Here is a 26,333-nt window from a genome sequence, read left to right as displayed (position 1 = left end):
TTGTGTCAGTGTCCTTGAATGGACCTGAAGCTGTGACTTCAAAAGGAAATTCAGCCAAAACTTGAGAAGGCACAAAGATCCTTGGTTGGCTTAGTGATTGTATTCACAAACCTAAGGGACTTTGGATTCCCAGAAGGGAAAATGAAATTATTTTTTGGCAGGCTGGCAGTTTTCACTGTGAGCCTTAAGCCTGCTGCTCTTCTGGAAACTCTGCCTCAGTCTCCAGTGGAATTACAATTCTCTGCTTTATTTCTATACCTCTCATTATTGTTTGAGACATCTGAAGAGTGGGAGAAGTCCCTGAAGTTTTCTCTCTCTCTTCTGTTCTCTAACATTGTTCCACATTAAAGTGTGAGGGACTTTCTAATGTAGTGAAATTCATCTTCTCTGTATGTATATATGTGTGGTGTAAAAACATGTACCCAAGCTATGTGCTCTAGTCTTCTAGTTCTGTATAGACAAAGAAGTACTGCTAGTACTAAGGAAAACCTGTTGTTTTTCTTTTGAGCAGGCCCTAGAAATCTATAAAGTCTTACTTTCTTTTCTTTCCCCTGTTGGTTTCATGGAACTCTTAGTATTGGGATGGATAGTGTTTGCAAAATTTAATTTATTACCACCTGTGTCTGAAAAGCTATTTTATGCTACTATCTCTTCAGATCTGTATAGTGGAGATGTTAGAGAACCACATCTTCTGTTTTCTGTAGCCTAACTTCTTTTGAATTGAAGAGTGTTCCTCTTTCTTTTTTAGCAATCACACAGAAATTTGAACTGACAGAGGGTTTTGTGCCTACAGCTTACAGCTTAGAACATTTTCTTAGCGGGACAAACCAATAGAAATAATCCCATAGAAATAATTTGCTCAGACCATTTTCCTGCAGTTGATTTGCTTACTTAAAAGTATGTATTTAAACTGCTGAAATCTCTGCAATGTAAAACTCGCAAATCTTCCAAATTTTTATAAAAATAAGTCTTGCCCATCTATTTCACTGCAATATGTTAAGCTAAAATATTTGGTATTTCAGGTGTTGGATTTAAGTCCTGTTATTGCATACTTGGCATATTTCTAATTTGTTGCTTGATTTTGCTGTATTTGTTAAAATTTTGCTTATTGAAGTAATAAACACAAGCGGGTTTTTTGTGGTTTGGTGGTTTTGTTTTTTTGTTAGACATAATGTAACTTCAAAAATGTTTCTCAATATTTTATAGTGAACTTATTTCTTTCATCCTGCAGCTACAAGCTTTGGTATAGCTTTGCCAGCTTGGATTGTAGATCAGAAAAATTCAATTTTGGTGAGTCAGCTTACTTAGCTCAAGATATTAAGGTGAACTTTCAAGTGATTTTGAAAAAAAAAATTTGCTTATTACTGCACATTTTTAGTGAAAACACAGCAGTACTTTGGTTCAAGTGCACATCTTTGAAGCAAATTTCTGGAGTTGTGAGTGTTAGAGTAGCTTAAATCTAACTTTTGAAAGTAAAGTGTGAGTATGTTTGGGTGGATCTCATTCCAATGCCAATGAGGTTCTGCTGTGGTCACCTTTGCTACAAAGTGTGTGTTCCCTCTTGCAGGGAAACACAGAGCTGCATGCTGGGCTTCTCTAGTTCCATTTGATTTGCTAGTGATGCTCTAATCTAAATGTATCTAAATGTTCTTCCTGTTGTATTTGTTGCTGCAAGGTGTTTTTTCTTAACCACTTGATTTCTTTTCATCGTTTGTCTGCTGCATCACAGTCTTGCTGCCAACTTTTTATTTATTAAAGAAACTGACCTGTGACAGTGTGTGAATCATTTAAACTGATTCATATGTGAATCACACTAAACTGACACTCCTTATTTAAGCCATACCTAGTTATATTACTTGTAAGTTGCTCCTCAGAAATAATGACACTGTTATAAGCTTGTGACAATTTTTAGTAAGCTTGTGGTAATACTACTTGACTATTTTAGAATAAATATTAAACAAAAGTGGTATTAAGTAGCCACAGTATCTAATAAAGTATGTTTTGTATTTTTTCTGTAGGTGTTGTTTGTATATGGATTAGCATTTATGGTTATTCTTCCAGTTGTTGTGGTAAGTAGTATCTGATATTCTACTCTCTGTAACCAAGTTGTAAACCAAGCTGTCCTAGAGTTTTCATTCTTACCTTTCATAGAGAGTGCAAGTGAGGTGTTTTTTAAAAGGTGGTGTTTTCTTTTGTTGTGAAAAAAGTGTAACTGCTATAGAGTTTCCAGAAAAATGCAGTGCCATGACAGAGAGAGGACTCCGGGGAAAACACTGGATACCACAAGAATTATTAAGTTATGTAATTTGTCTTGTAGCTTCTTTCTCAAGAAAATTATTGAGGTGATGAGCTCAAGAGGATGTTCAGTGGTGTAATAGTAAAGACTGAGATGTCTCTAGCTGATGGTGGTAGAATGAATACTGCAGGTAAAGGAGGTGGTTATTTGGTTTTTTCTGACTGCCTTTGTTTAAATAACTTCAGTTTTTATTGATCTTCTGTACACCATGAGATGTCTGCCCTTGACATTGCTTTGTGTGAGGAATAAATTGGTAGGTGAGTGTTATTTCAGGGCTTGGGTTTGCCCTACAGTGTTGCTTTTGAACAATTTTCTTACCCAGTGATTGTGCATTTAGGGTGTGGCATGAAGCAAGACTCAGAAAACTGACACCAAAAGGCCCTTATGTTCTTGAAAAGAAGATTTTAATTTGAAAAAGTGTCCTGAGGTCTTGGCAGCTGCTTGCATCAGTGTGTGCAGAGACTCAGAGAGACATTATTCCTTCCCTTTGAGTCTTTCTGTGTAAATGAAAATTTAGTTTAGATTAAATGTGTGGACTTCAACAAATGGTTGAATAAAAAGTCTAAAATCCAGGATGCAAAAAATTTTCATGCCTTTTCTTTTCGGATTCAGTTGATGCTTTTTTGTATACACATACTTTTAGTGATTTACACCAGGTTTATCATAGCTCAAGTGAAAGGAAAACAATCTTGCTGTTGGTATAAACAAATTTTCTGAGCACAGAAAAAGTGTTCTGCCTCTTCTTGCCCCATACCAAATGTAGACTTGTATGTTCAGACTTGTCACTGTAAATTTTTTTTTTTAAGTCAGTGAAGAGGAATAGTCATTTTTATGGAAGCAAGTTATTTTATCATTTCATTTGAAAGTAGACATACAAGATAATTCATGCCTTTAATAGGTCTGTTTCTCTTTCATTAATCAATAAAGAAGGAAAACTTAACTGCAGTGTAGTCATCCTATGTTTGATGGGTATCTAAAATAAAGTAAGGCTACTTCCACCCTTTGAATCCAGATTAATGAAAAAGGACAATACTGATAAGTAGTTCATTCCACACTTCCACTGACCTAAGTAATGTCCTGTACATGAGGCAAGAGACAGGAGCTGTATCTGCAGAAGCAGTTAGGGCAGCCTTTTTCATGTAGATTTGGACTGGCTAGGTACATTTTTCTTCCAATACCTGTACTTGTACAAATATTTGATAGCTGTGGGACTATAATGAATTTTTTTATGCAGAAAAACATTGTAGAAATTTGTGTACTATTTTGTGTCAGCATTCATCTATTCATGGAAGAATCAAACCTAATTAATTAAAAAATTTGTTGAAGCCAGTCCTTGAGTATTTCCCAAATAATTAAGTAGATTGCAGAATTCTTTCCATAATGGGGGAATTCACTATTATTAAACTAATAGTAGTAAGCATCATTTACTACTTGACTGCTTGATGCTCTTCACTGATAGTAAATTTCACAGTAGATTGAGGAGTATCTTGATGTGTTTTCTTATGTTAAATGAGCTTTGCTTACAGGGAGGAGTTTAATGAACAGATTGCAGTTTATAACCCAGCACACTGTTTTTCTGAAAATATATTGGAGAGTACAACCACTGTAGAGTGAGTTCTGTAATCTGAATGACTGGTGTAATGCTAATTAGATAATTATGAGAGTGTTGCTCTTCTTCTGCCAACCTGAAGGTGTATGGCTTGATTTTGAAAATTTACAGCGAGGGCCCCATGCCACCTCCAGATTCCTCTTCTGAAAAGCATTTTGTGGTCAGGTGATTTAATCACAATTTTGCAAATTTTCTCATAGTGAAGGAAGTCTCTGTTCTTGGTTTGGTCTTGACCTGCCTAAACTAGATTTGAATGCTGAGTTGCACTGTAAAGAGTTACCACATCATATATACCAAGTGGTAAATTTAGTGAATTTAGTGTTTAGTAGATTTATTAAAACAACACCAGAAATAAACCAAGCAATGTATATGTGTGCAGGTGTATGTGCTGGGGAAAATTTCTCTAGGCTAGAGGTAATTTAAAAATGTTTAAAATTAGATTCTCTCAGATGAATTTATCAGTGTGCTTTTAAAGTTTGTGTCAGCAAATACATTTTTGTTTCCCTCTCCTTTCTGAAATTCAGTTCACCTCAACATATATAATATCAGCTGGGCTGAGTTTACCTGGTTGTTGACAGACATGAGGTCATGCAGTATGGCTGTTTTGATGCTTCCTTGTAGCTGGCCTCAGTCTGTTCTTGTTGAATATTTCAGGGTTCCTGGTGGTATCGATCAATACGATACAGCGGAGATCAGATTCTCATTCGGACAACTCAAATATATACATATTTTGTCTATAAAACCCGGAACATGGACATGAAACGTAAGTAAAAGCCATCTTGAACTGTAGATGTGTTCCTCTGGAAGTTTCAGTCTGCTGACATAAAAACACTTCTATTTTATAGGCCTTAATTAGATTAAAGTAATGCTTCTGGTTCCTTTAGAGTGTTTTTAAAACTTAATTCCGTTGCAGGTGAAGAATACTCTGTAAGAAGTAAATGTTTGGGAGAGGGAATTGTGTAGTTCTATATTTGTCTATCTATACATGAAAAAAAAAAAAAAAAAGAGGGGTATTGTGTCTTGGGAAAAACATGCTGACCTGCCTGTAGCCCTCAGTTGCCAGTAGGAGCCAACCTCTATCTATGTGGCCAGTAGGAGCCAACCTCTGTGTGTTTTCTTCTGTTGGTATAAAAAAAACAATTTAGGGGCTTCATAAAATTTTTGTATGCATAAAGAATGAAATAGCATTTCTTGGTTTTCGATTTTAGAATAGAGAGCTAAATTTCTGTTTAAAAATTGCTATCAATTTTATGTTATTTTATTACTTATTTGTAGCTTTCAATATACTTACTTTTCTTGTTTACTCCCTGATTTTAAAGGAAACACCCCCCCTTCCCCCCCCCCCCCCCCCAATTTTTCTGGGGAAAACTGTAGATGTATTTTGGTGGTGCAAAATTGTATCTTACAGTTTGGGGGATGGAATAAGACTGAAGAATTGGCACAGTACTACTTAGTTCTAGATTGGATTTAACTAAATTGCATGCCCAGATTAATTGAAAAGCAGAATAGAAGAATCCCCAAAACCTTCTAAAAAAGGATTCATAAATATATTTTCTTACTCCTTTGAATTGCACTGTTTTTCAGCTTTAAATTTGCTGGAAGATTGCTGAAATCTGCTCTTGATCCATCCTTTTCCTACAGAGCAGAAATGTTTCACAGATGATCCAAATGGTGTAGGGAATGAGAGTATGGAAAGATGTTACCCTTTTATTCACAGGACACATGGGGTTGTGTGTGGGATTAGTTCAGGCCATTTTATACTCTTTTGTCATACTCTTATGCTTTTTCCTATCTCCAGCTAGGTGAGAAAAGAGAGAGTAGGTGAGACTTCAGAAGTTTAGGGAGATCACTTTCTTTCTTCAGACTTGTTCTTTACAGTAATTTGTTTCATATTGAACCTAGCTCAGAACCCAGCTTTGAAGCTTGCCTTGTCTCACCTAAAGATTGATTAAAAAGTGAACTCTAGGTTTAAATGGCCTTATTTAAGGACTTATCCTGGAACTACCTAAAAGTGTTCAGAGGCAGGTCAGTTTTTTATACTGAGGTCTGTTGTGCAGTCTGAATGAAAACTGAGGTGCAGCTGAGGTGGCTTAGACCAACCACACAGTGATCAGGTAAGGCTTTTGCTTGGTTGTGAATTCCACTGTAGTGTGGTATATCAGTGTCAGCAAATGTAATCAAAGCAGGCTAGGAAAATGATGAGCTACATCTGCATGACTTGCCTTGTTTTAAGGTATTTTTTCAAGCTTCAGGACAAACAAACTTTCAGAATCTCCTTTCCTGGAGATTTTCAGTTGTTGATCTTAAATAATGGGAAGATATTTATAGTCATCTGAAAGTCTTCAATATGCTGTGCTGAGGAAGTGAATAGATAATTGAGCATGGAAATGGAAATTGATGCTCAGGGAACTTGACTCATTGTTACTAGTTTGAATTCACTGGACACTGCAGGTAGGCAAAAATAACTTCGACTTGCTCCTAAGAGCACTTGCTCAAAATATAAGGAGGAAGCTTGAGTAACTACTGCTGAAAAAGTTATTTTAACTGGAGCAAATGATTGTGTGAGCTCTCTCTGATTGTCTGTGGCTGAGGGGTCTGGTATGTTCATGAGCAGGAAGCTCACAATGGGACTAAAATATCCAGTTGTCTAGGGCTTTCAATTTAATTACACTTCAGAATGTTTTGTGGTCATATGGATTTTCCTAATCACATTAAGAAAAGAGTGGTCCATCATCTTTGTGCAATTTGTTTGTAGGATTATTTATTAGACTGCTTATGTCATAATTACAGTAATTTTTTTGGTGAATTTTCAATGCTGACTGAGCAGAAAATGGAGCTGAAATTTTATCCATCCTGCCTCCCTCTTCCATACACATTGTGGTACTGCTGCAGGCACATGAGTTGCTGAGAGGAATGGTTCTGTGAGCATGCAGAAGTAGTCAAACTGCTGTGCAGTGATGTCTGCTTGTCCTAACGAAGTCCAATTATGTTTTTTTCAAGACATAAAGTGTCAAATGCTGGACTTCATACCATGCAAAATTGAGCCTTGAATCATCTCTTTTGTTTTGTGCCAAACATTGATTCCTGCCTCCTTTGCCCTGTGGCAGTAGTAACTGATCCATTAAATAAAGGACATGGATATTCATGGTTGTTGGGGGAGGAATGGGAATAAGTTTTATGGCTGAAGGTTCTGAAGAAATCAGTTGGTGTCTTAGGATGTTGACCTTTTCTTTGTCTGACTCCTATTATCTTTGCAGGGCTTATCATGGTTTTAGCAGGGGCATCTGAATTTGATCCTCAGTACAATAAAGATGCAACGAGCAGACCAGCAGACAACATCCAGATACCTCAGGTCAGTCATGTCCAAAGGTTTTCTAATTGACCCCTTCAAGGGAAGAGGGAGGTGATGCTTCTGGGTGACCAGCTGACAGAATTCAAGTTCTTCAGGCATTAACTTTGTAGTGAGGCAACTGTATCCCTTCAGAAATAGGAGTTAGAAGCTAGACTTGATTTAAACTTTTTAAAAAGAAAATATAGCATTAATGGTACTAATGCTTATTTTAAATAGAATTGGTTTAGTATATAGGCTGCTGTATTTGACTTTTGGGGAGGGGTAAAGTAAATAGGAAATTAGAGTGTTAATTCTTTAAAATTTTGAGAATTTACATAAGGGGGTGATCACCATTTGATGTTCTTTTAAATTGTTAACACAAATCTGGTTGAGTGCGTTACCAGTAAAATAAATTTACTGTCCAATGTCTGAATTAGTAATGTCTTTAAATATCATGAAGATTCCTCCATGAATATCTGTTCCCCTCTGATTGCCTTTTATATTCATTTCCATTCAGTGTTTCCGATGGCATCAGAGATGCTGTAAATGCGTACTGTGGCAAACAATTTTTACTAGCAGAGTTTTAGAAAATCTTACTTATCAGAAACTAAGGCTTTGATTTAAGAAGTTTTAAAGCACAGTATACAAAATGCTCCAATGAAAATGTTGTGAGTTGGCAAAAAGAGGGGGAAATAGTCTCACAGATATAACCTTTGCATGCACACAGTTGAATTCTCATGTTTTAAACGTGATGTAAAAATAAGAGGTATCTCAGACTGTTTTCTTTTACTTAATTGTCTTTGTCTCTTTTAAAAATTCTTTATCTTGTTGTGGACTTTGAGTAGAAGATGGAATTGCAGTAAAGTGGGGTTTTCAGCCATGGGAGCAAAAGGCTGGAAAAGACTTTGATCAGTGATTCTTTACCCATGCTGCTGCCAGCATTGGCATTCTGCAAGGCCTTTTACATTTAATCATTCATTATTTAAAAAGCAGTCAAGCCTTCTGTAACCATATCCTGCTGAGAAGCTGTTCCAGAACTTGCTGTTCTAGTGATTAGGAGTCTTGTTTGTGACCAATTTATTTCCTTGGTTTTTATCATCACCATTCTGGGGTCTAAACTATTCTTGCTGTGTATATCCTTATGTATCTGTAGACAGAAGCAATAACCCATTAGTCATCTTTTTGTCTTTGTTTTGCTAAACTAGAAAAACTGCTGTCTTTCATTCCTCTCTTTTCCAAAAGGCTCATTTTGCTCCTCCTGCTGTGTGCTGAACAGGGTACTGTTCCCAGTTAATAGATTTCTAAATTTTACATTATTTTTTTATCTGCTTAGAATTGTCCACAGTATTCTATGTTAAGTCTTAACAGTGCCTTAGTTGGTGGCACTACTGTTCCTGTATTTCTGCAGGGAATGACTTTCAGCATACTCTTTTCCACAGCTGTTTTATATGGGAGTTTAGTACAACTAGAGTGGGATCAGTAACTTTTCAGAATTTCCCCATCTTAGATATCTCTGTTTTCCAGCTAAGAGGTTCCCATCTTTGAGCTGCTGTTCTTGTTAGTATACAAGTGCATGACTTTGCATTTTATAACAGATTTTGTTACTTTTCTAAAGGTCCACTATTCAGTGTCATCTGTGGTTTTTTCTGACTATATGGCAGAACAATTAACTGAAGCATCAACACAGAATGGTATTGCTAATAACTTCTGCTAGTGTATTCTGGTTTTGGGGCCATGATCAATGTTCCCATTTTTCACAAAATTCTCTTTTCTAGGTTTTACTGCTCTTGATCTGGGGTTGCACCAGGATGTTCTTATAAGAAACTTCTTATAAGTTTCTTATAAGCACAGAGTCAGAAGATCTTTTTTCAAGTGTGGTGAAAGACTGGTTGGTGTAGCTTAGCTGTTGATACCCGAAGTTCTCTTTTTCTTTTTAAGATTTTGGAATTTTTGAGCTTAAAAAGTGAAGCTTCTGGGCCATGTACTAATGCTACTTTATCTGAGCTACTGTTACTCAGACCTGTTTGAACTGTAGGTCTTGGTCCGGTGGGGAACAGGAAAGGTCATCCTGAGTAAAGAACACCATGCTTTTTCCAAGTTGGTGTGGTTTATAAAGAAGTTAAAATCTTCAGCCTACCAGGGATTTCAGGCTTATAAACCTCCTTCCTATTTTACCTGATATTATTCCTAGGGAAGTTTGCCGTGTCTTAGATGGGTGAAAGGTCTCAAGGTGATGCTGTTGCTTGTGCATATTAAGTTCAATGTAAATGCCTTAGAAATATGGTTGAATCTAGTGAATCTTGGCAGTAAAATCAGATATTAAAAATATTTCTCTGTCAATACAAATTTATTTAACACTCCATAAGACAAGTTTCTTGCATGCAAATCTTTGCAACCCACCCGTTCACATATTGAAAAAAGGTATATAAAGACACTTTTTAACTTTTTGGAGTTGGGTTTTGAATAAAAATGGCTAATTATTCATCTCTGCAGAAATTTCCAAGGAAAAGTTACTTAAACTCTTGTTTTTGTGAACATGCTTTTTTTTTTTTTCCTTGTGAACTCTTCTCCTGTGTTCACTTGTATTTTGCAATAAAATAGCTACTTAACTGTGGTTTTTTTTTTTTTTTAGCTAATCAGAGAAATTGGTGGCATAAATTTAAAAAAGAATGAGCCTCCTCTCACCTACCCTTACAGTTTGAAAGCCAGAGTTCTGCTGTTGACTCATCTTGCCCGGATGCAAGTTCCTGAGGTCCTTGAAGAAGGTAATGGCTTCTCCCCTAACTGGAAACAGAGCAAGATGCTGCATGCTACAGTACATCTGATTCTTGTCTTATAAAGAGTTGAATGGATCTCTGCTCAATAGTCTCTATGCAAGCTGCTTAGTTTTTCAACTTTAATGAACCTTTAGAGCAATTACTTAGCATTTCCTCAATCTCCTGACAGCCCTGCAATACTGATATTTTACTTTTTAAAGCTTTTGGCTGTAAATATGGCCTAGATAAATTGTTTTTGATTTTTGTAATAGAATAAAAAGCTAAACGTGAAGTATATTTGCTTTTCAGAGCAAAGAAATCCAAGGTCAGCATAATGCTGCTCTCTATAGCATTTCCATGTGTATTTATTTTTGGAGGATTTTAGCCCACTATGTGAAGTAAAGATGACAAGATTAGAGCTTTAAATATCAGTTACCTGTGAATTTGGTGTGTGTTTTGGAATTTTTAATACTTTTAAATATTCAAACCAAGATGTTTCTAAATGCATTTCCTAAGTTTCTGCCATGAAATCCAAGTTTTAGAATGACCAGTAAAGTTCTACATTTTAATGGAAATAAAAAAAACAAACACAAACCAGGGAAAATGCTTTGCTTCAATTTTTTTAGTTCCTTTCACAAGAAAAATAGTCAATTTTAAAAAGTCATGAAAAATATCTCATCTTTCCTTTACTGTTTGTGCTTAGAACTTCACAGAACTGCATTTGAAAGAAGTTGATACCTTGCAAATAATGTTTTTTGCAAAACTGGTGTTTCACTTAAGATTAAAAATCCTGGTTTTAACCTGTGATTACCTAAAGAATTCCTAATGATTTTATTATGACTGGTAAATTGTCCGTGCCATCCTGTTGCTTCTTTTTAGATGGATCTAATACATATTGTTTCATTTGGTGTGGAAGCTGGTATACAAAATTTGTTTCCTCTTACCACTTTCATTTTCCTGTTTTATTTAAGAAATGTTACAGATGGATATGTCGATGAGAATAAAGTGGCATTTTTGGTAATACAAGAATGAATAGAAGTAAAGACCATGCCATTAAAGGTCCCGTTCATGTAACTGACTGTTTTTCCTAAAAGTAGTGCAGCATAATTGCAGCCAGTTGTATCTTGCAGATCAGCAGTTTATCCTTAAGAAGAGTCCTGCACTACTTCAAGAAATGATTAATGTGATCTGCCAACTAATAATAATGGCTCGAAGCAGGGAAGGTAAGAAAAGAAACTGTATAATTAAAACCAGTAAATGTTTCTTCACTGTGATACTTCATGAAGTCTTTGGTTCTTGTGGTAAACTTAACCTGTGATATTTAGAAATGCCTAAATGCACTTTGACACTTTTTACTGTAATGAGAGAGTTCTCTATTTTGAGGATTGAAATGCTGCTGCTGCTAAGCTCTGCTCTGAAATCCTGACTATAAGTGTCCTGCTTGTAATTTTTGCAATAAAGTTTTTTCTTAACTGCAATTGAAAACCTTTTCTTGAAAGCATGGTTTATTTTCAGTAGCAAAGAATTTAGCATAAGACTTGTGTTCTTTCCATTTGCACTTCTACAATTTTTTCTCTCCTGTTATGAGTGCCTCTTGTGTTTTAGATAATTTCTTTGCCATTATTTCCGTGTATTTTGCTCATATTTCTCCATATCAGAATTCTGTGCTCTTTAGCCTGCTATGTACTTTTATTCTGAAGTTGTATTTTTTCCACTGTAAACAGGCAATTACTCAGAAGATGGTTCCTTGCAGTGTAAGGAAGCAAAGACTTGGTTATCATTCCTTTTTTGCACCAAACATAGTCAAGGCATTTTTTTATGTCAAACTGGTCACCATTTTTTTGCTGTCAAACAATACTTACTGGTTGATCTTCACTAGACCAAAACTCCTTTAATGAGCACTGATAGCCTCCTGGTAAGAATGGGTTTGGGAAAGATATTTCCCAGAACTATTACAAGTGGTGCTGGAAATTGTGCTCCATAACAAAATAAAGTGTGAGAGGGGATGTGAACAGATAAGGATGTGTGCTAGCTAAGATTATTTTTCCTTTAAATTTGGATAGTGTTTTTTAAAAAATACCTGAACCTCTGAGATACTGTAAAGTACTTCAAGGCTCTGAAAAATACATTTTTAGATGGCCTATGTATATGTATAGTCAACTAGCAAATAGTTGTTTTCTCTTGTGCAAAATGAAACCAAAATAACATAGGCAGAAGCTTTTTTTATGCAAGAGAACTGGAAGTCTTTGAAAAATGAGAAACACCTATAGTTCTTCTTGTAAAAGCTGAAATAAGATACTGAACAGAGTGCATGATATACTTTGCAACTTACATGACCTTCAGGTAACTATGTTCTTTTCCTCTACTTCTGAATATACAGAGATACTTTCTTAATTTGACAGTAAAATAAATATTTATAGATGCATTGTTCTTAATAAATTGCTTTGAAGTTCCCAGGGCTTTAGATTTTAACTGAAATTAAAATAAAAGGAGACAGTATTTTGAAATATGGTGGTGTAAGCTAATTTTCTATTAGCCTGTGAAATGGTTATTTATAAACCAAATCTGAACAACCTCTACCACTAACAATTTCCAGAAATTATCATTATCTTTTCCAGCCTCAATCATTTTGTGAAAGCAGAAGAGAATTTATAGCTGTCATTATGTATGACTTCCCTAGATTTGGAAAAAAGTAGGTATGTATCATAGGTATAGTTGAGGACTTGTTTGGTGTTTCTCTAACCGCTTTTCTTAAAATTATTTCCAAAGTTTGGAAGTGGCAGTAGCCAGAAATTTGTACCAAACAACCAAACATATCCTCTTGCTTCCATGCCAGTGCTGTCAGCACAGGGTGTTAAAGAAAAGGTGGTACCCAACAGTTGCCCATTAAGAGTAATGAAATTGCAGATTTCAAGGTAAATAGTTTCAGAATTTTGGTCTTTGGTCTAAAGTGAAGTCACTGGTTTTACTATTTACTATTTATTTAGCAAATGTAGTGCATTGACCCTGTTTTTGATGACTCTGCATGTAGAGAGAACTGTGTTGCCCTGGGAAACAACTGGAAATTGTAAAGGTGGCATTGGTTTGGTTTTGTGTTGTTTGTGTTTTTTTAAGTTGAATAAAATTGAAATTAGGTATTGAAATTTTTAAGAGAGTGCTTTGTTTAAGTTTGTATTTGTCACCATAATTTTAAGTGGCTTAAAACTTAACTGCAGTTGGTTTTTGGGCTAATTCTAATTTTCATTTAAATCAACCCTGACACAGTACATAAAAGGATCACGTGCTACAATTAGTCATAGATTTTCAGCAGTACTGGCTCTATGAATGTACAGAGGTAATGGCATGTGTTAATATCTAAAGAAATATTTTGAGGACAAATCATACTTTGTGAAACCTAAATTGATAGTGGGATGAGAAGTCTCATTTTGTGTTGCATTCCTGTCTTTCAAATATTCTGAAATGTTTTTGCTACTATTAGAAGCTTAAAAATGTCTGCAGCAATTTATGCTTACCTTGTAATCAGGTCTTTTGGAGAAAGACACTTGATATGAGTCTTCTCGATCTTGGCATTTAGCTTTGCTTTGTGGCATCCCTTGCTTGCATCCATTGTTCTGTGGCTATTTAGCTGATACCTGAGAACCAGCAGGTGTAAATTATTTTCATGGCTTCCTTGAGATCATCCTTAAATATGATAAGTAGATAGCTGCCTTGCCAAGTGAGATGTTTGCTGCCAAAAACATGGGATGTGCTCCAGTAAGTGCCTGCAGAAGTTAGGCATGCATTCAGCTGTCCAGTCAAAGCACATTCCTTAATTCAGGTTGGAAGCTGGCAGTGTGATGAAGAGATTGTGGCTTGACCCAGGTGTATGCCGGTCCTTGCCAAGCAACTAAAATCTGCATTTAAATTTGGATTTGACTAATTTAATGTCATATGTTGGGTTTAAACTGAAAGAGGGTGGTTTTAGATAAGAAATTCTTTGCTGGTGAGGGTGGGGAGGCACTGGCACGGGTTGCCAGAGAAGCTGTGGATGCCCCATCCTTGGAAGTGTTCAGGGCTAGTTTGGATGAGACTTTGAGCAACTTGGTCTAGTGGAGGGTGTCCTTACCCAAGGCAGGGAGTTGGAACCAGAGGATATCTGAGGTGAGCACAAACTATTTTATGATTCTATATTTTTGGTCAATTTAATAACATTAAAGGTCATCTTGTATTGTGCAATTTGACAGTCAGAAGCTGTAAAAATAGGTGCACCAATAACATTAATTTTATGGTAGGGACATTTGGGGGATGTTAAAAGCTGTGCTGTCCTTAAGTCCACTCTCAGGGACTATAAAGACCTGTGTTCTTTTCAGGAAACCAAGATCATACTTTCCAACTTTAAAATATTTTTTTGCTGTCATATGGGTGATGAGTCAGTCCTTTAAAAAAGAGAATATTTTCTGCTCTGACTAGTGCTCTGTGGTCTCAAAGCTCTAGGTGAATTTCCTGCAAAAGACAGTTTGTCAGAGATTTTTTAGGATTCTTTTATTGACTTGGTTTGCAGTGTGTTTTTTTAACTTAAAAAAAAAAATCCTGTGACTTTCCTTAGCAGCAGCAGCCAAAAAAATTACAGGGGAGGTAGAAGCTGAGCAAGATGGAAAGTAAATATAGTATTACTTGGTTGGGACATTAATCTTTCCATTACTACGTTGTTTTAAAAGTCGAAGTTACATCTTTCTTAGTTACCTGTGTGTCTAGCCAGATAGTTCCATTTGTGTGTTATAGTTCTTTTTTGCATATAATTGTCACATGTCCTTCCATGTAATTTTATTTGATAGCTGATGATATTTTTGTAATTAGTGAAGAAAGAGACCATTTGAAGAGGAGGGGGGCAGCTGAAGCAGAGGGAACAGTGATCTTCCATGTACACTTACTCTGCCCTCATAGCTGCTTAGAAATTTGCAGCGAGATAAGAAGAGGTCTGAAATGAGTCCTCTAAACAGGGTTTATGAGAAGTTTTATTTATGAATGAATGGTTGTCAAACAAAGTTATATTGCAGTTTATGTCTACTTTGCTTTTTCATTTCTTTGCAGATGTGATGAGGATTAATAATTGCTAAGTGTGTTTTTTTGGTTTTTTTTCCTTTTGCTCTGTTCTCGCTAAGACTCATTTCTCCTTGTCTACTTTATAATAATTTTAATTGAGTGTAGGTCTTATTGTACATTAAAATATGAAAACAATTATAGGTAATTCTATAAGAAAAGTCAAATAGACACCCCTTTTAACCAGTAAGTTTATTTATAAAAGTCATGCATTTGATATTTTTGCAGCTCTTCTTACTGCCTTCTGACATAATATGCTCTGCTTAGCTTCAATTATAGTTTTCTTCTTGCATGTGATAGGCTGCCACCTATATGTTCATTTCTCAAGATAGAAATATTATAAATAATGTATTATATTGTAAAATATTAATGTTTCATGATAAACTATAATAAATGATACAGTAGACATGTTATACACACACATGCGTAAAACATACAAATATAAAATAAGTTTGTTTTGATGCTGCATTTTTTTTAACTGAATGGTGAAATTTTTGTCTATAATAATTCCATAGATACATTGTGCAGTTGTTCCCTCAGACAATGTTAGTGTTCAGCTGTGATATCCTAAGTAGAGGGAGGAAAATGTCTGCTGGTCTGTGTGGCTGGAGTGAGAGTAAAAAGTCTGCCTAGTTAATTATACTGAACATTTTAAGATGTCTCTTTCTTTTGCTTGGTGGACTGGAAACAAGGTTTTTCTGTAATACAAGTGTACATTGGAAAAGTATAAGAAGAAAAAAATTTAAAACTATGTCATTTGTTTCATTCTCCCCAAGAAAGGGAGTTCCGTGCTCCATCTTTGGGATCTTTGGAAAACTGTATGAAGCTTTCCCAGATGACAGTCCAGGGACTTCAGCAGTTCAAGTCTCCCCTTTTACAGCTGCCTCACATTGAAGAGGACAATCTGAGGAGAGTTTCCAATCATAAAAAGGTATAAAAATACACATGATACTTGGTAACCTCTTGAAATGCTATCTGCTACTTCTTTTACCTATTTGTGGCTAAGGAAGTAAGGTGATGAATTAACTAAGAGAATAAAAATAGATTTATTTTTAAGGAAAAAAGGGTGGGAATTCAGATCAGAGGTCTGTTAAGTGTAAATAAGTGTGAAAGATCAGTCTGTGTTCTGACCTAAGAAACAACAGAAACAGTTTCTTTCTTATTAAAATGTACTATCTCCTATTTAATATTCTTAAAGAATGTGTCTGTACTATCATACTGGGACATTTTTTCTGGGGATGGGTGGGTGGGCTTGTTTGGCTTTATATTGTTCTTAATGTACTTTGATAGAAAATATGTTTGGAAGCTTACACAGAGGAGTTCGTAAAAGAAAAAATAGCAGTTACTGTGGGAAGCATTTCAGGTTTTGTGATCCTTTGTGTGAAAGAGTGTGTCTTATAAAGCTTTTGCTGTGTAACTGTGGTTGGGTAAGTGTTGGGATTTGAAGAGTTTAAGGATAAAAAAGAATAGTCTTGTCTGAATACCTGCATCTGTGTCACCAATCGTCTCTGCATTTAAACCTGCTTGTTAGTTTGAGTCTCGTGTGTCTTCTGGGAATGCCTGGTTAGAAACAGCCTTTTGCTTTTACTAGAAGCTGTTGACTTTGATAATTTTATCACGTTGGTTAATTTGGATGAATCTTGAAAATATTATTTTTATCTGATGGAATTTTTGTTTCACTTTAACTACAGCCTTAGGAGGTGATTAAATGCTTATGTGTTAGTGTCAAGACTAAGAATTCTTAGGTACTGCATTTTTTAAATCCTCTCTGAAGATGCTTGTTCATGAAATATTCAAGTAGTCATATCCTTTGGATAAAGTAAAAGATTCTCTTACAGGTATCATTAAAGACTGACTTCTTAAATCCAGTCTTAAACTACAGGGAACATATGAGAAAATAAGCAATTTTAGATGTATTTTTTTGACATGTGGATTTTAACAAAGTAAAAAACCAAATAATTTGGTTATGTTATAATCCCACCTCTGTTTGCTGTAAAAGAGGGGAAAAAAACCCAGTTTTTTAGGCTATTTTCACAGGATCACATGCATTGAGTTCTTCAGAGATACAGTGCTCTAGATTGGGAGTATGATCAGTCTACCTGGATGCATGAAATAATTTTTAATAAAGTATATGTTTTTATAATGGTGAGGTAATCAAGTCTGTCTTTGTTTTATCCTTTTAGCTCTGTTCTGCAAATCTTAGAAGGAGGGGATTTAGATTTGTTTGTAGTTCAGTACAAAAAACCCCTAAACTCGTACTTGGTTGTTTCTGCTAATGTAAATCTGAAAGCACCGAAGTATTCTATCTAAATAAAAACCCCTATTAAGAAGATTTCTTAGCTCAACTTTCTGAAAAACCTGGCTGAAATAACAATTTTATAAGAAACTATAAAGAGCCATTTCTAAGGTGTGACATACTATGGAACACATCAATGTTCAAAGGAGTTCTGTTTAGTAGGTTTGAGTGCAACCTCTTTAGTTTGTTGTTTCTCAAAATATATGCTTGCTAGTTTCCTGAAGTGTGGGGTTTTTTATAAGAACAAATGTAATGGTGTGTATGTATTAGTATCGTGGGGACACCAGTTATGTATTATGAAGAGTTTATTTGTGGACTGTGTTCTGTTCTACCATGAGACTTCCTTTCTTCTTTTTTTATTTCAGTATAAAATCAAAAGTATTCAGGATTTGGTGAGTTTGAAAGGCTCAGATCGTCGCAATTTACTGCACTTCCTAGAAGATAAGAAATATGAAGAAGTTATGGCTGTCCTTGGCAGCTTTCCACATGTCACTATGGATATAAAACCACAGGGTGAGTGGGAGGTCCTTTTGTTCTGTGTATGTCTCTCTTCTGACATCTTGATAGTCTGCTGGCAGTAAGCTTTTGGAGGATGCTGAAACACAATTTACTGCTATCTATGTGACCTGGAAGTTACATATTACTTTGGAGTGGTGGGTTCTTGTACATGAGAGCTACAGTCTGAGGAGATAAAGTACATTGAAACATTCCATGTATTCCCAAGCCAGCAATAGTTTCTCATACATGAGCTTACCTGAAGTTTCATCTTTCAGTTTTAATATTTCATGAGAAATGTGGAATTTTGGTTCAAATACCACTTTTATTAGCTATCTGAAACAGTTACACTTACTCCAGAATTTATGCTCAGCTTTCTTCAGCATGCAGAGTAATTTGTGAGGTTCCTTTGGGGCTCCTTTGTGGTAATCCTGGTGTAGTGTTTATATCTGGCAGAATTTGTCCAAACTATGCTTAGCTGCATTTTGTGTGCACTATTTCAGTGACTGTATAATGCTCTCCCTCTCTGAAGATTAGGTATATTGTAAGCAGTTCCTGTTAGAAAGCTTTGCAGTGGGAACTGAATTGGTTCTGTGGTCTCCTTTTCTTTGTAGAAGATCAGTGCTAGTAAATGTGTGATATTTGAAAGTTTGTTCTAATTCTTATTTCTAGTTTATATTTTCATTGTGATAGCAATGATCGCATTCAAAATGTGATATGCTTTGTTTGGGGAGCCTGATTGTAATTTGGCTCATGTGTAATCCCCTGTGAGAAGCAAATGTTAGAAGAAATATTTGTTAAGGAAGCAAATGTCTGGTAATTTTGGTGTTTTTGAATGTTTTTTGTGTTGTTTTGTTGTGTTTTTTTTTTTAAACAAACAGAAAATTTTATGTTCTTGTAGCTTAGGATTGTATGCAGTCTTGTTAATCTGCTTAAAATTCAGTCTTGAAGTACCTGCCCATATTTTGACAAACGTTTTCCTGCCTGTAGTCTTCATTTGTCACACGGCTGCACTCAAATGTGGTGTGGAGGATTAAACCATGCAGATGCTTTTCTGTTTAGCTTGGTATTGACATTATATAAAATATATATGTAAGACAAGTGAATAGTAAAACTGCTTTCACAGGGAGGAACTGGAGGGGAATAAATAAAATGTCTACGCTGGAATAAAACTCTATTCCTCTCCTATGTGAGACATTCTCCATTTTATAGGTTGGAGGTATAAACTCCTCAGTGGCTCCCCTGGGGGGCTTGTTTGATGTTTCAGTTAAACTAATGATTGCTGTTCTTTTATTTTCCTTTGCCTTCTCCTTAAAAAATAATTAAATGCATGATTGTTAATGTGGCACTGAAATTGAGTTGTTAATAATATGAAAGTCAGGAAAATGAAAATTATGATTCCCAGAACAAATATAACAGGGTCCCTCTGGTCATGTGTGATATTTCATGTTTCTGAAGTTTTATGCTTTAATATATAATGTGCAATATTACAGGGTTATGGTTCCCACAGCAGCTATAACCTCGAATTTTCTAACTTTCATGCAATTAAAATTTCAAACTCATTGTTGCAGTTTAATAGGTTGCCGAATTGCCAGCTCTCATTCTGATAGTATATTTGAAGTTGTAAGGGACTTATTAAATAATACTTTGAAATTATTTTTTGTTAAAAATTCTGGAATTTGAATGCTTACATTTAAAAGTAGCAGAAGCAATGTTTAATGGAGAAAAAGGCTTTAAAGAAGTCTGATAGATGTGTTGTTTTTCTTTTTGCACTAGTTTTGGATGATGAAGACAGCAACAACATCACAGTAGGTTCTCTTGTAACTGTTCTGGTCACACTAACAAGACAGACCATGGCAGTAAGTACTAAGAATTCCTGTTTTTTCGTGGTAACTGTGGGTGTACACTAGTAAAAAGGCGTTTCTGGTTGTTTTGTAAACATAACTGTGAGGTTAAGATTTGAAATTGAGAACTTGTGCTCTTAATCCATCCTTATGGTCTTGTTTCTGAATAAGAAAGTTTTCCTGGAATAAAATCAAAGTTCAGTCTGACCCATTGCAGTTGTCTAGGGAACAGTAAAATAATATGGCAAGTAATACTGCTCTGAGGTTTGTAAACAACAGGAAAAGAGACTTTCAGAAACTTGGTTCTTGAACTAAAATAAAATATTCACTCAAGTCCTCAGGATAGTGTTTGCTTTTGTTTTATGTGGGCTCATAATGTTACAAATCTCTTGGGTGTTTTAGACACTTTTTTGAAAGAAACACAATCTAGCAGAATGCAGAATATGCAGAACTTAATATAAAGGAGGTAAACCAGTGTCACATGAAGAGTGTGGACTGCTGTGTAGGAAACAGTGTAGCATAACCAAACCAATACTATACCTTAGTAGTAAAACTTCTGACTTGTGCTTATTTTCTAGCTTAAAATGCATTAATGGCTTTCTTTTAACAAATAATACACAGAACCTAAACAAGCTTTGACTGTCAAAGAATACAGTGTCAATTTTTGCATCTGTACTAATGACATAATTGTCTAAGTAAACAGAAGGTCTGAGTTACACCTCTGAGGTAAGGCACACAAGCCTGAGTATTACAGATGAGATCAGACTATGGAAGCCAGTTCAGGAGAAAGTCTGTATATATAAACTCCATGTACTCATGCTGTGGTAGCCAAGGGTGCAGTAGGTAGAAAGTAAAAGCACTATCACTATACTGGAATTGCAGAATAAAGGAAACTGAAAATTATGAGGACATTGAACTGTACTTAGAAACTAAAATGTCTAACAGCATATAGAAAATTCATTTAAGATATTTCCTGTGTAACCTCCACTAGGCAGTCTGGCATAGAAACACATGACTCTAAAACAAGAGCTAGCTTTTTGTCTGATGCATATTTTTTGTGGTGGTATTTCTTCTTTGCCATCTTTATATATGACAGCTCCTTGTGACTATTTTGTTTGGGTGGTGTTTTTTTTTAATGGCATATAGTGTATTTTGAAGAAAGAAACACATTAAAAAATCCATTTACAGAGAGATGTCCCAGTCTACAGCATACAAACATTGTGTTATGTGTTAACATTTCACATTTCTGGTTTGATTTGTTGTTCTGTGTCCCTGAGTAGCAGAGCAACTGTTGAAGTTTTTAATGCTCTGACAACTGGAGCAGAATTAGCATTTTACTACTGCTTGCTTTTGTGATACGGGATTTCTGTGCTTTATAAAACAAGTAGATTCTTAGGAACAAGGTGACATGTTGCCATTAAATTTCTTTATAATACTAGTGATGGAAAAATCTGAGACTGAATGTTTGAGCTTGTGTTTAATTTTGATCTGTTAATCCCCTGTCGTGTCTGTCACTGATAAAAGAATTTGCCATGAGTAAAATATTCAGACCTGATTAAGGTGATCTAGTTTAAGTTCAAATATAAAATAATAATTTGCTCTTGGTACAGAGAGGCATTAGTAGTTTTCCCATTTTTCTCTAACCAGGAAGTGTTTGAAAAGGAGCAGTCTATATGTGCAGCAGAAGAGCAACCAACAGAAGATGGGGTAAGTGAAGAGTGAATGTTCCTATTGCTAATTAAAGAGAACTTTGTTTCAGATCTTGAATTGCTAATTGTGCACTTCTCAAGCATTTTTTTCAGAAATGCCTACGGAAGTGTCCTTTGAACTGTGCTTTGTAATTTTGGATCTCAGCTTAAAACGTTTAAAATACAGTTGAATGACTGAAATTTTATGAACAGAATAAATATTTTAATACTGCTTTCCTGCAGCAAGGAGATGCCAGCAAAGCTAAGAGCAAAGGATGGCAACAAAAGAATAAAGGAACCAAGAAAGCTTCAAAATCAAAGAAAAAGAAGCCATTGAAAAAGAAACCTGTGCCACCTTCATTGCAACCACAGAAACAGCAGAAGCAAAAACAAGCTAATGGGGTAGCTCATAGATTCAATTATATTTATAATTTTATTCAGTTTATCACTTGTAATCTGATGGGAGGTTTGGTATCTGTCTCTCACGTTTCAGTTTATGCTTTTGTGAAGTGTGTCTTCTAAAATAGCATTTATTTTCTCTGCATTTAACAATTACTAGTGAAGTAATCAGGGAGCCACCATGGTAATGTTTGCAGTGGCCACTGAAAGTTCTGCTCAATTGTTTTAAAAACTGGGCTTCATAGTCCCTTCTTACTACTTGTTCTTGTTATGCTGCCTTCTTGGAGGTGAATTGTTCTGTAACTTCTTCTTTAAAGATAAAAACTGAAATGAGATTTTGTTCTGGTAGATTAAGTAGCTTTAGTAACTTTATGCTCCCACTGCATGGTGTTTTCTCCACCTCATGGGCTATGTTGTAGGTACTTTTTTAAGTTCTCTGTAGTTTTCTTAAGACTTTATGAAATACAGTCCCGGAGTCATAAATTGGTTTGGGTTGAAAGATCATTTGGCTTAAAGAGCATTTAGTTCCAACCCCTCTGCCACGGGTGGGGGTGCCACTCACTAGCTGAGTTTTCCCAGGGCCCCCTCCAGTCTGGCCTTGAACACTTGCAGAGATGGGACATCCGTCTGGGAATCAAGTACTGTTTTTTCCTATTCCTGTTGTGAGAGCCATATGGAGAAGGAAAATGGCTTCCATGCTTCTCTTAGCGAATGAGGTGGAAAGGATTAATCTTCACTGTAGACATAATTCTGTGACACAAGAAGAGTGTAGATCGTGTGGCCCAACTTAAGGCAGGCACGGTGAATTCTGTGTACTACAGTAATGCAGGCAAACTAAGTTAGAGGTGTTGGGTTTCTGTTTTTCTTTCCCATTAGGAAGTTATTGTGAAGGAAGAGGAGGAGGAGGTCTCTGATAAAGGAAGTGAATCTGAAGAAGAAGAAACAAACAGGGACTCTCAAAGTGAAAAAGATGATGGAAGTGACAGAGACTCTGACAGAGAACAAGACGAGAAGCAAAACAAAGATGATGAAGCTGTAAGCTTTACTTGTTCTTGAAGGGTAATGTTGCCTCTGGGGTTGAGAGAAAATGCATTTTAATCCTCTAGCATCCCCTCAGGCTAGGCAACACTACGATGAAGGAGTAATACTGGTTCTCCAGAGGTTTTCAGACCTCATTCTGGTATAAGAACTTTGTCATTGCAAGTTTTCTTCAGAGTGAGTATCAGAGAGTCTTTTCAACATGGTCAGAAAACATAGAAATGACATGAGAAACATGGCTTAACTTCAGGAGAAAAAATATTTTTCAGCTTAATTTGATTACTATCAGCTGCAGATTTGTGACTTAAAGTCTCTCCTTTGAAATGTGTTCTTTACAGGTAGTGGCTGTTGCATGCTGCAAAGTGCATATTAAGCATGCAGTAGTTGAACAAACTTGTACATGTGCTCACTAAACTCTGGTAACTGCCAGGTTATGTGTCTGAAACTGTAGTAGTGTAATAGAGAGTGAAACATTGTGGTGGTAGATGATTTCTGCACCAGAGGTCTTAAAATAAAAGACTTGAGTGACAGGTGAATGGCCCATACAGGGCGAGATTAAGCTTCTAATGGGAAAGGAATCATCAAACTTGTAATCAGGACTCCTATGGCTGAGGTAGAGAGTGTTTAGAGGTAGTGTTGTAGAATTGAGTTTTGAAGAATGTGTGCAAACCCCACAGATCTGCTTTTTCCCTTTATAATGTTTAGTATTGCACGAGATCTAGTCACATGTACCATTTTCTGTCTTTTTAATGAAAAAGATGATTAGGGCACAGTAATTCTTTAACCTTATCTTTGGCAGGAGTGGCAAGAATTACAGCAAAGTATACAGAGAAAGGAGCGAGCCCTTCTTGAAACGAAGTCAAAGATAACGCATCCTGTTTACAGTCTTTTTTTTCCTGAGGTCAGTAATAAAAAACATTACAGTTGTGAAACATGAAAATTAATAATCATATAAATGAATTGATTAATTCATATGTTTTACTGTAAATATTGGGCTTTTTAAAAAGCCCAATTAATTAGTATTAATTTTATAAAATCTTAACTTAAAAAATTAAACACTTTCAGATACTTTTCTAAAATATTTTTCTTCATTATTCTTTCTACTCAGTTCCCAGAGACTTGCAAACCTGTATAAAACTTAAGGTGAAACATTTGGGTGTTTTTAACTCTACATCTAACTGCAAGTGCCTGTACCTGGGGTGGTCCTGACCCCTCCTACGTTATGACTAATCACAGGAGAGTTTGGGGGTCATTTGGATCAGCAGGTAGTTTTGGCTTACTGGTTGACTTCAAGTCTCAATGCAGCAATGTAGTGGCAGCACAGTGTGCAGTGATGGAAGACGGGGTTGGTTGGCAAAGCTGCCTCTTTTCACCACAGTGTAGTCTGGAAGCGGCAGAAACCAAATATGTAACAATCTTTACTACAGAGCTCAAAAATACAAGTTCTAGTGTGGATGAGTGTTAGAGGAAATTATGTATTTGAGAGTGGTGACTCAGTATAGCCTGAGATGTGTTTACAGCAGCCTTTAGTGTTGAAAGTATTACTTGATATATCAGTTGTTACTTGCACTAACAGCTAGCCACTCAGTATTTGTTTGAGAAGCCCTTAACAGCAGTGGAACCTTGAAAAAGAGGACATTTTTCCAAATGGAGGGTTTGTGTTCTGAGCAGATAAGTTAGGTCCTTGGGGTGACCTGATTGGAACCAGGAGGGAGTATTTGGCCACATTTTCTTTCCTGACCAGTGGTTCAGAGGTTTCCTTTGCTTCCTTGCAGTCTGACTAAGGAACTAATTTAGGATCTGTTCTCTCTTGTTGTGCTATCTCAAATAACGGGGGTGGGATGCAGGGCTTATGCTTCCTCTTTTGGTTTAAAGAAGACAACTAAGATGGGAAAGAAGAGTAAAACATGAATGAAAAGGAAGACACTGTGTATATTTGCTCCCTTTCCTCAGTCCCCAGGGCTTTTTATGCCTGTACCCTGTACAGCTTGTTGCATGTGCAAGCATATGCCATTGTCCACATACTTGTGATCACATTGTTCTGCTGGTTTTACCTGCTAGCAGCATTAAAAAGCTAATTGTGGGAAGCAAGACTTGTTGCTGAGGACCCAGAGAGGACATAAGGTGAATAAATTGTCTTCCTGAAGGCCTTAGCTGACACCTACTTTTGTAATGGCTGAACTTGAAGCTGTATTTTCCTGACAGTGGGTGCACTCCCATCTCTCAGTACAGCTTCCACCAGTACACCAGCATAATGTAAAAAGGTGTACTAGCATTCTGCTCTTCTGGCTGCCTTAGATCATGTCAAATGTGCTGCAGAGTCTTAATACCTCATTGCTGTGAAGGCAGCTGGCTTTGGTCATCAGTTGAAGCTCACAGACAGTTAAGTGTCATGCCCAGTGCCTCAGGGGTGCTGACTGTTTGTGTTTCTCTTTTACTGAAGTGAGGGTCCTTTCAGAGACTTTGCTTATGCTTACTCTATATAGAGCTGCATAAGCTTCAGCTGTGTGTAACTGAGTTACATATGGGTTTTGTGATTTAAAAAACCTAAATACAGCTTGCTGCTATAAAGAAATCTAGGGCTGATCAGAATGCTTGAACTTAAAAAATATACACATATCCTCTCATGGTACTGCAGTTGTAAATTTTCCAACTTCACTGATTTCATGAAGGTTGAATGCAGCTGTACTTTGTGCTGTAGCTGCGGTTGGAGCAGGTTCAGATAGAGTTGATCTGCAACATCTGAAGAACAAAAACCATCATACTCTGCTTTTTTTTTTCTCATCTGTTATTTAGAGTATTATTTGTACTGTGGTCATGGCCAGTTCAGAGATAAAAAATTAGAGATAAAATGCTGTGTTCCACATTTTAAAGATGCTTGAGTAGTAGCTGAGCATAATAATACTTGTTCTCAGGAGGCAGCCTTAATGCTGTTTCATCCAAGCTTTGGGGCAGTTGATTACTCTGCCAGAGATGTGTCTTTAATCTATGCAGGTTCCTAAAGAATTATCTTCTGCTTCTGCATCCATGGGTCCAGAAACTGCACAGATTGTAGTTTTGACATTTTTTAGGTAGAAACTGGCCTTGGTGTTCCAATTTTATGAACATACTGGTTCCCTGGCATGCCAAACCTTGCACCCATCTGTTAAAGGGCGTTTTGCCCACTTGCCTGTTAGTTTGCCAGATTCTCACAGGCATAAACTTTAAATTCCACCCAATAAGCAAGAGGAAAATCACAGTCCTGCACAGTTGTCCTTTCTGTAAAAAAGTGATGGCACTTCAGGGTCAGGAGCTTTACTTCCAAAAAATTTACTCTATAGAGTCCTTTGAGCTTTAGATCAGTGGTTGCCATTTGCACTGGATATTCTATACTGGGCTATTTTTTCCTCACTTGGCTGTTATTTTTACTAGTTTTTGTGAAAAGCCATTTGATGTTTTGATCATTGTCTGTTTTCATCACTCTCAATGGCACGGAAATTTTTTTTTTTTTTTGAAGAACAAT

The 26,333-nt window shown here is 36.2% G+C and overlaps 1 protein-coding gene across 1 annotated transcript in view; it reads left to right on the top strand.

Annotated features, from left to right (window-relative positions):
- The window catches only part of SEC63 (SEC63 homolog, protein translocation regulator), a 56,682-nt gene that overhangs the window by 25,366 nt on the left and 4,983 nt on the right, over window positions 1-26,333 (top strand). The window contains exons 6-18 of the mRNA XM_068184198.1: window positions 1,232-1,290; window positions 2,019-2,069; window positions 4,560-4,668; window positions 7,163-7,257; window positions 9,869-10,001; window positions 11,123-11,215; window positions 15,848-16,002; window positions 17,733-17,880; window positions 19,639-19,721; window positions 21,354-21,413; window positions 21,638-21,796; window positions 22,670-22,828; window positions 23,631-23,732. Coding sequence (XP_068040299.1) covers window positions 1,232-1,290; window positions 2,019-2,069; window positions 4,560-4,668; window positions 7,163-7,257; window positions 9,869-10,001; window positions 11,123-11,215; window positions 15,848-16,002; window positions 17,733-17,880; window positions 19,639-19,721; window positions 21,354-21,413; window positions 21,638-21,796; window positions 22,670-22,828; window positions 23,631-23,732 — 1,406 coding nt within the window. The remainder of the gene's footprint in view (window positions 1-1,231; window positions 1,291-2,018; window positions 2,070-4,559; window positions 4,669-7,162; window positions 7,258-9,868; window positions 10,002-11,122; window positions 11,216-15,847; window positions 16,003-17,732; window positions 17,881-19,638; window positions 19,722-21,353; window positions 21,414-21,637; window positions 21,797-22,669; window positions 22,829-23,630; window positions 23,733-26,333) is intronic.

The sequence above is a fragment of the Anomalospiza imberbis genome, chromosome 3, assembly GCF_031753505.1.
Source record: "Anomalospiza imberbis isolate Cuckoo-Finch-1a 21T00152 chromosome 3, ASM3175350v1, whole genome shotgun sequence".
In the NCBI taxonomy this organism is placed as follows: Eukaryota; Metazoa; Chordata; class Aves; order Passeriformes; family Viduidae; genus Anomalospiza; species Anomalospiza imberbis.
Note: the sequence above shows the minus strand (reverse complement) of the source record. Positions and strands in the feature narration are given on the sequence as shown.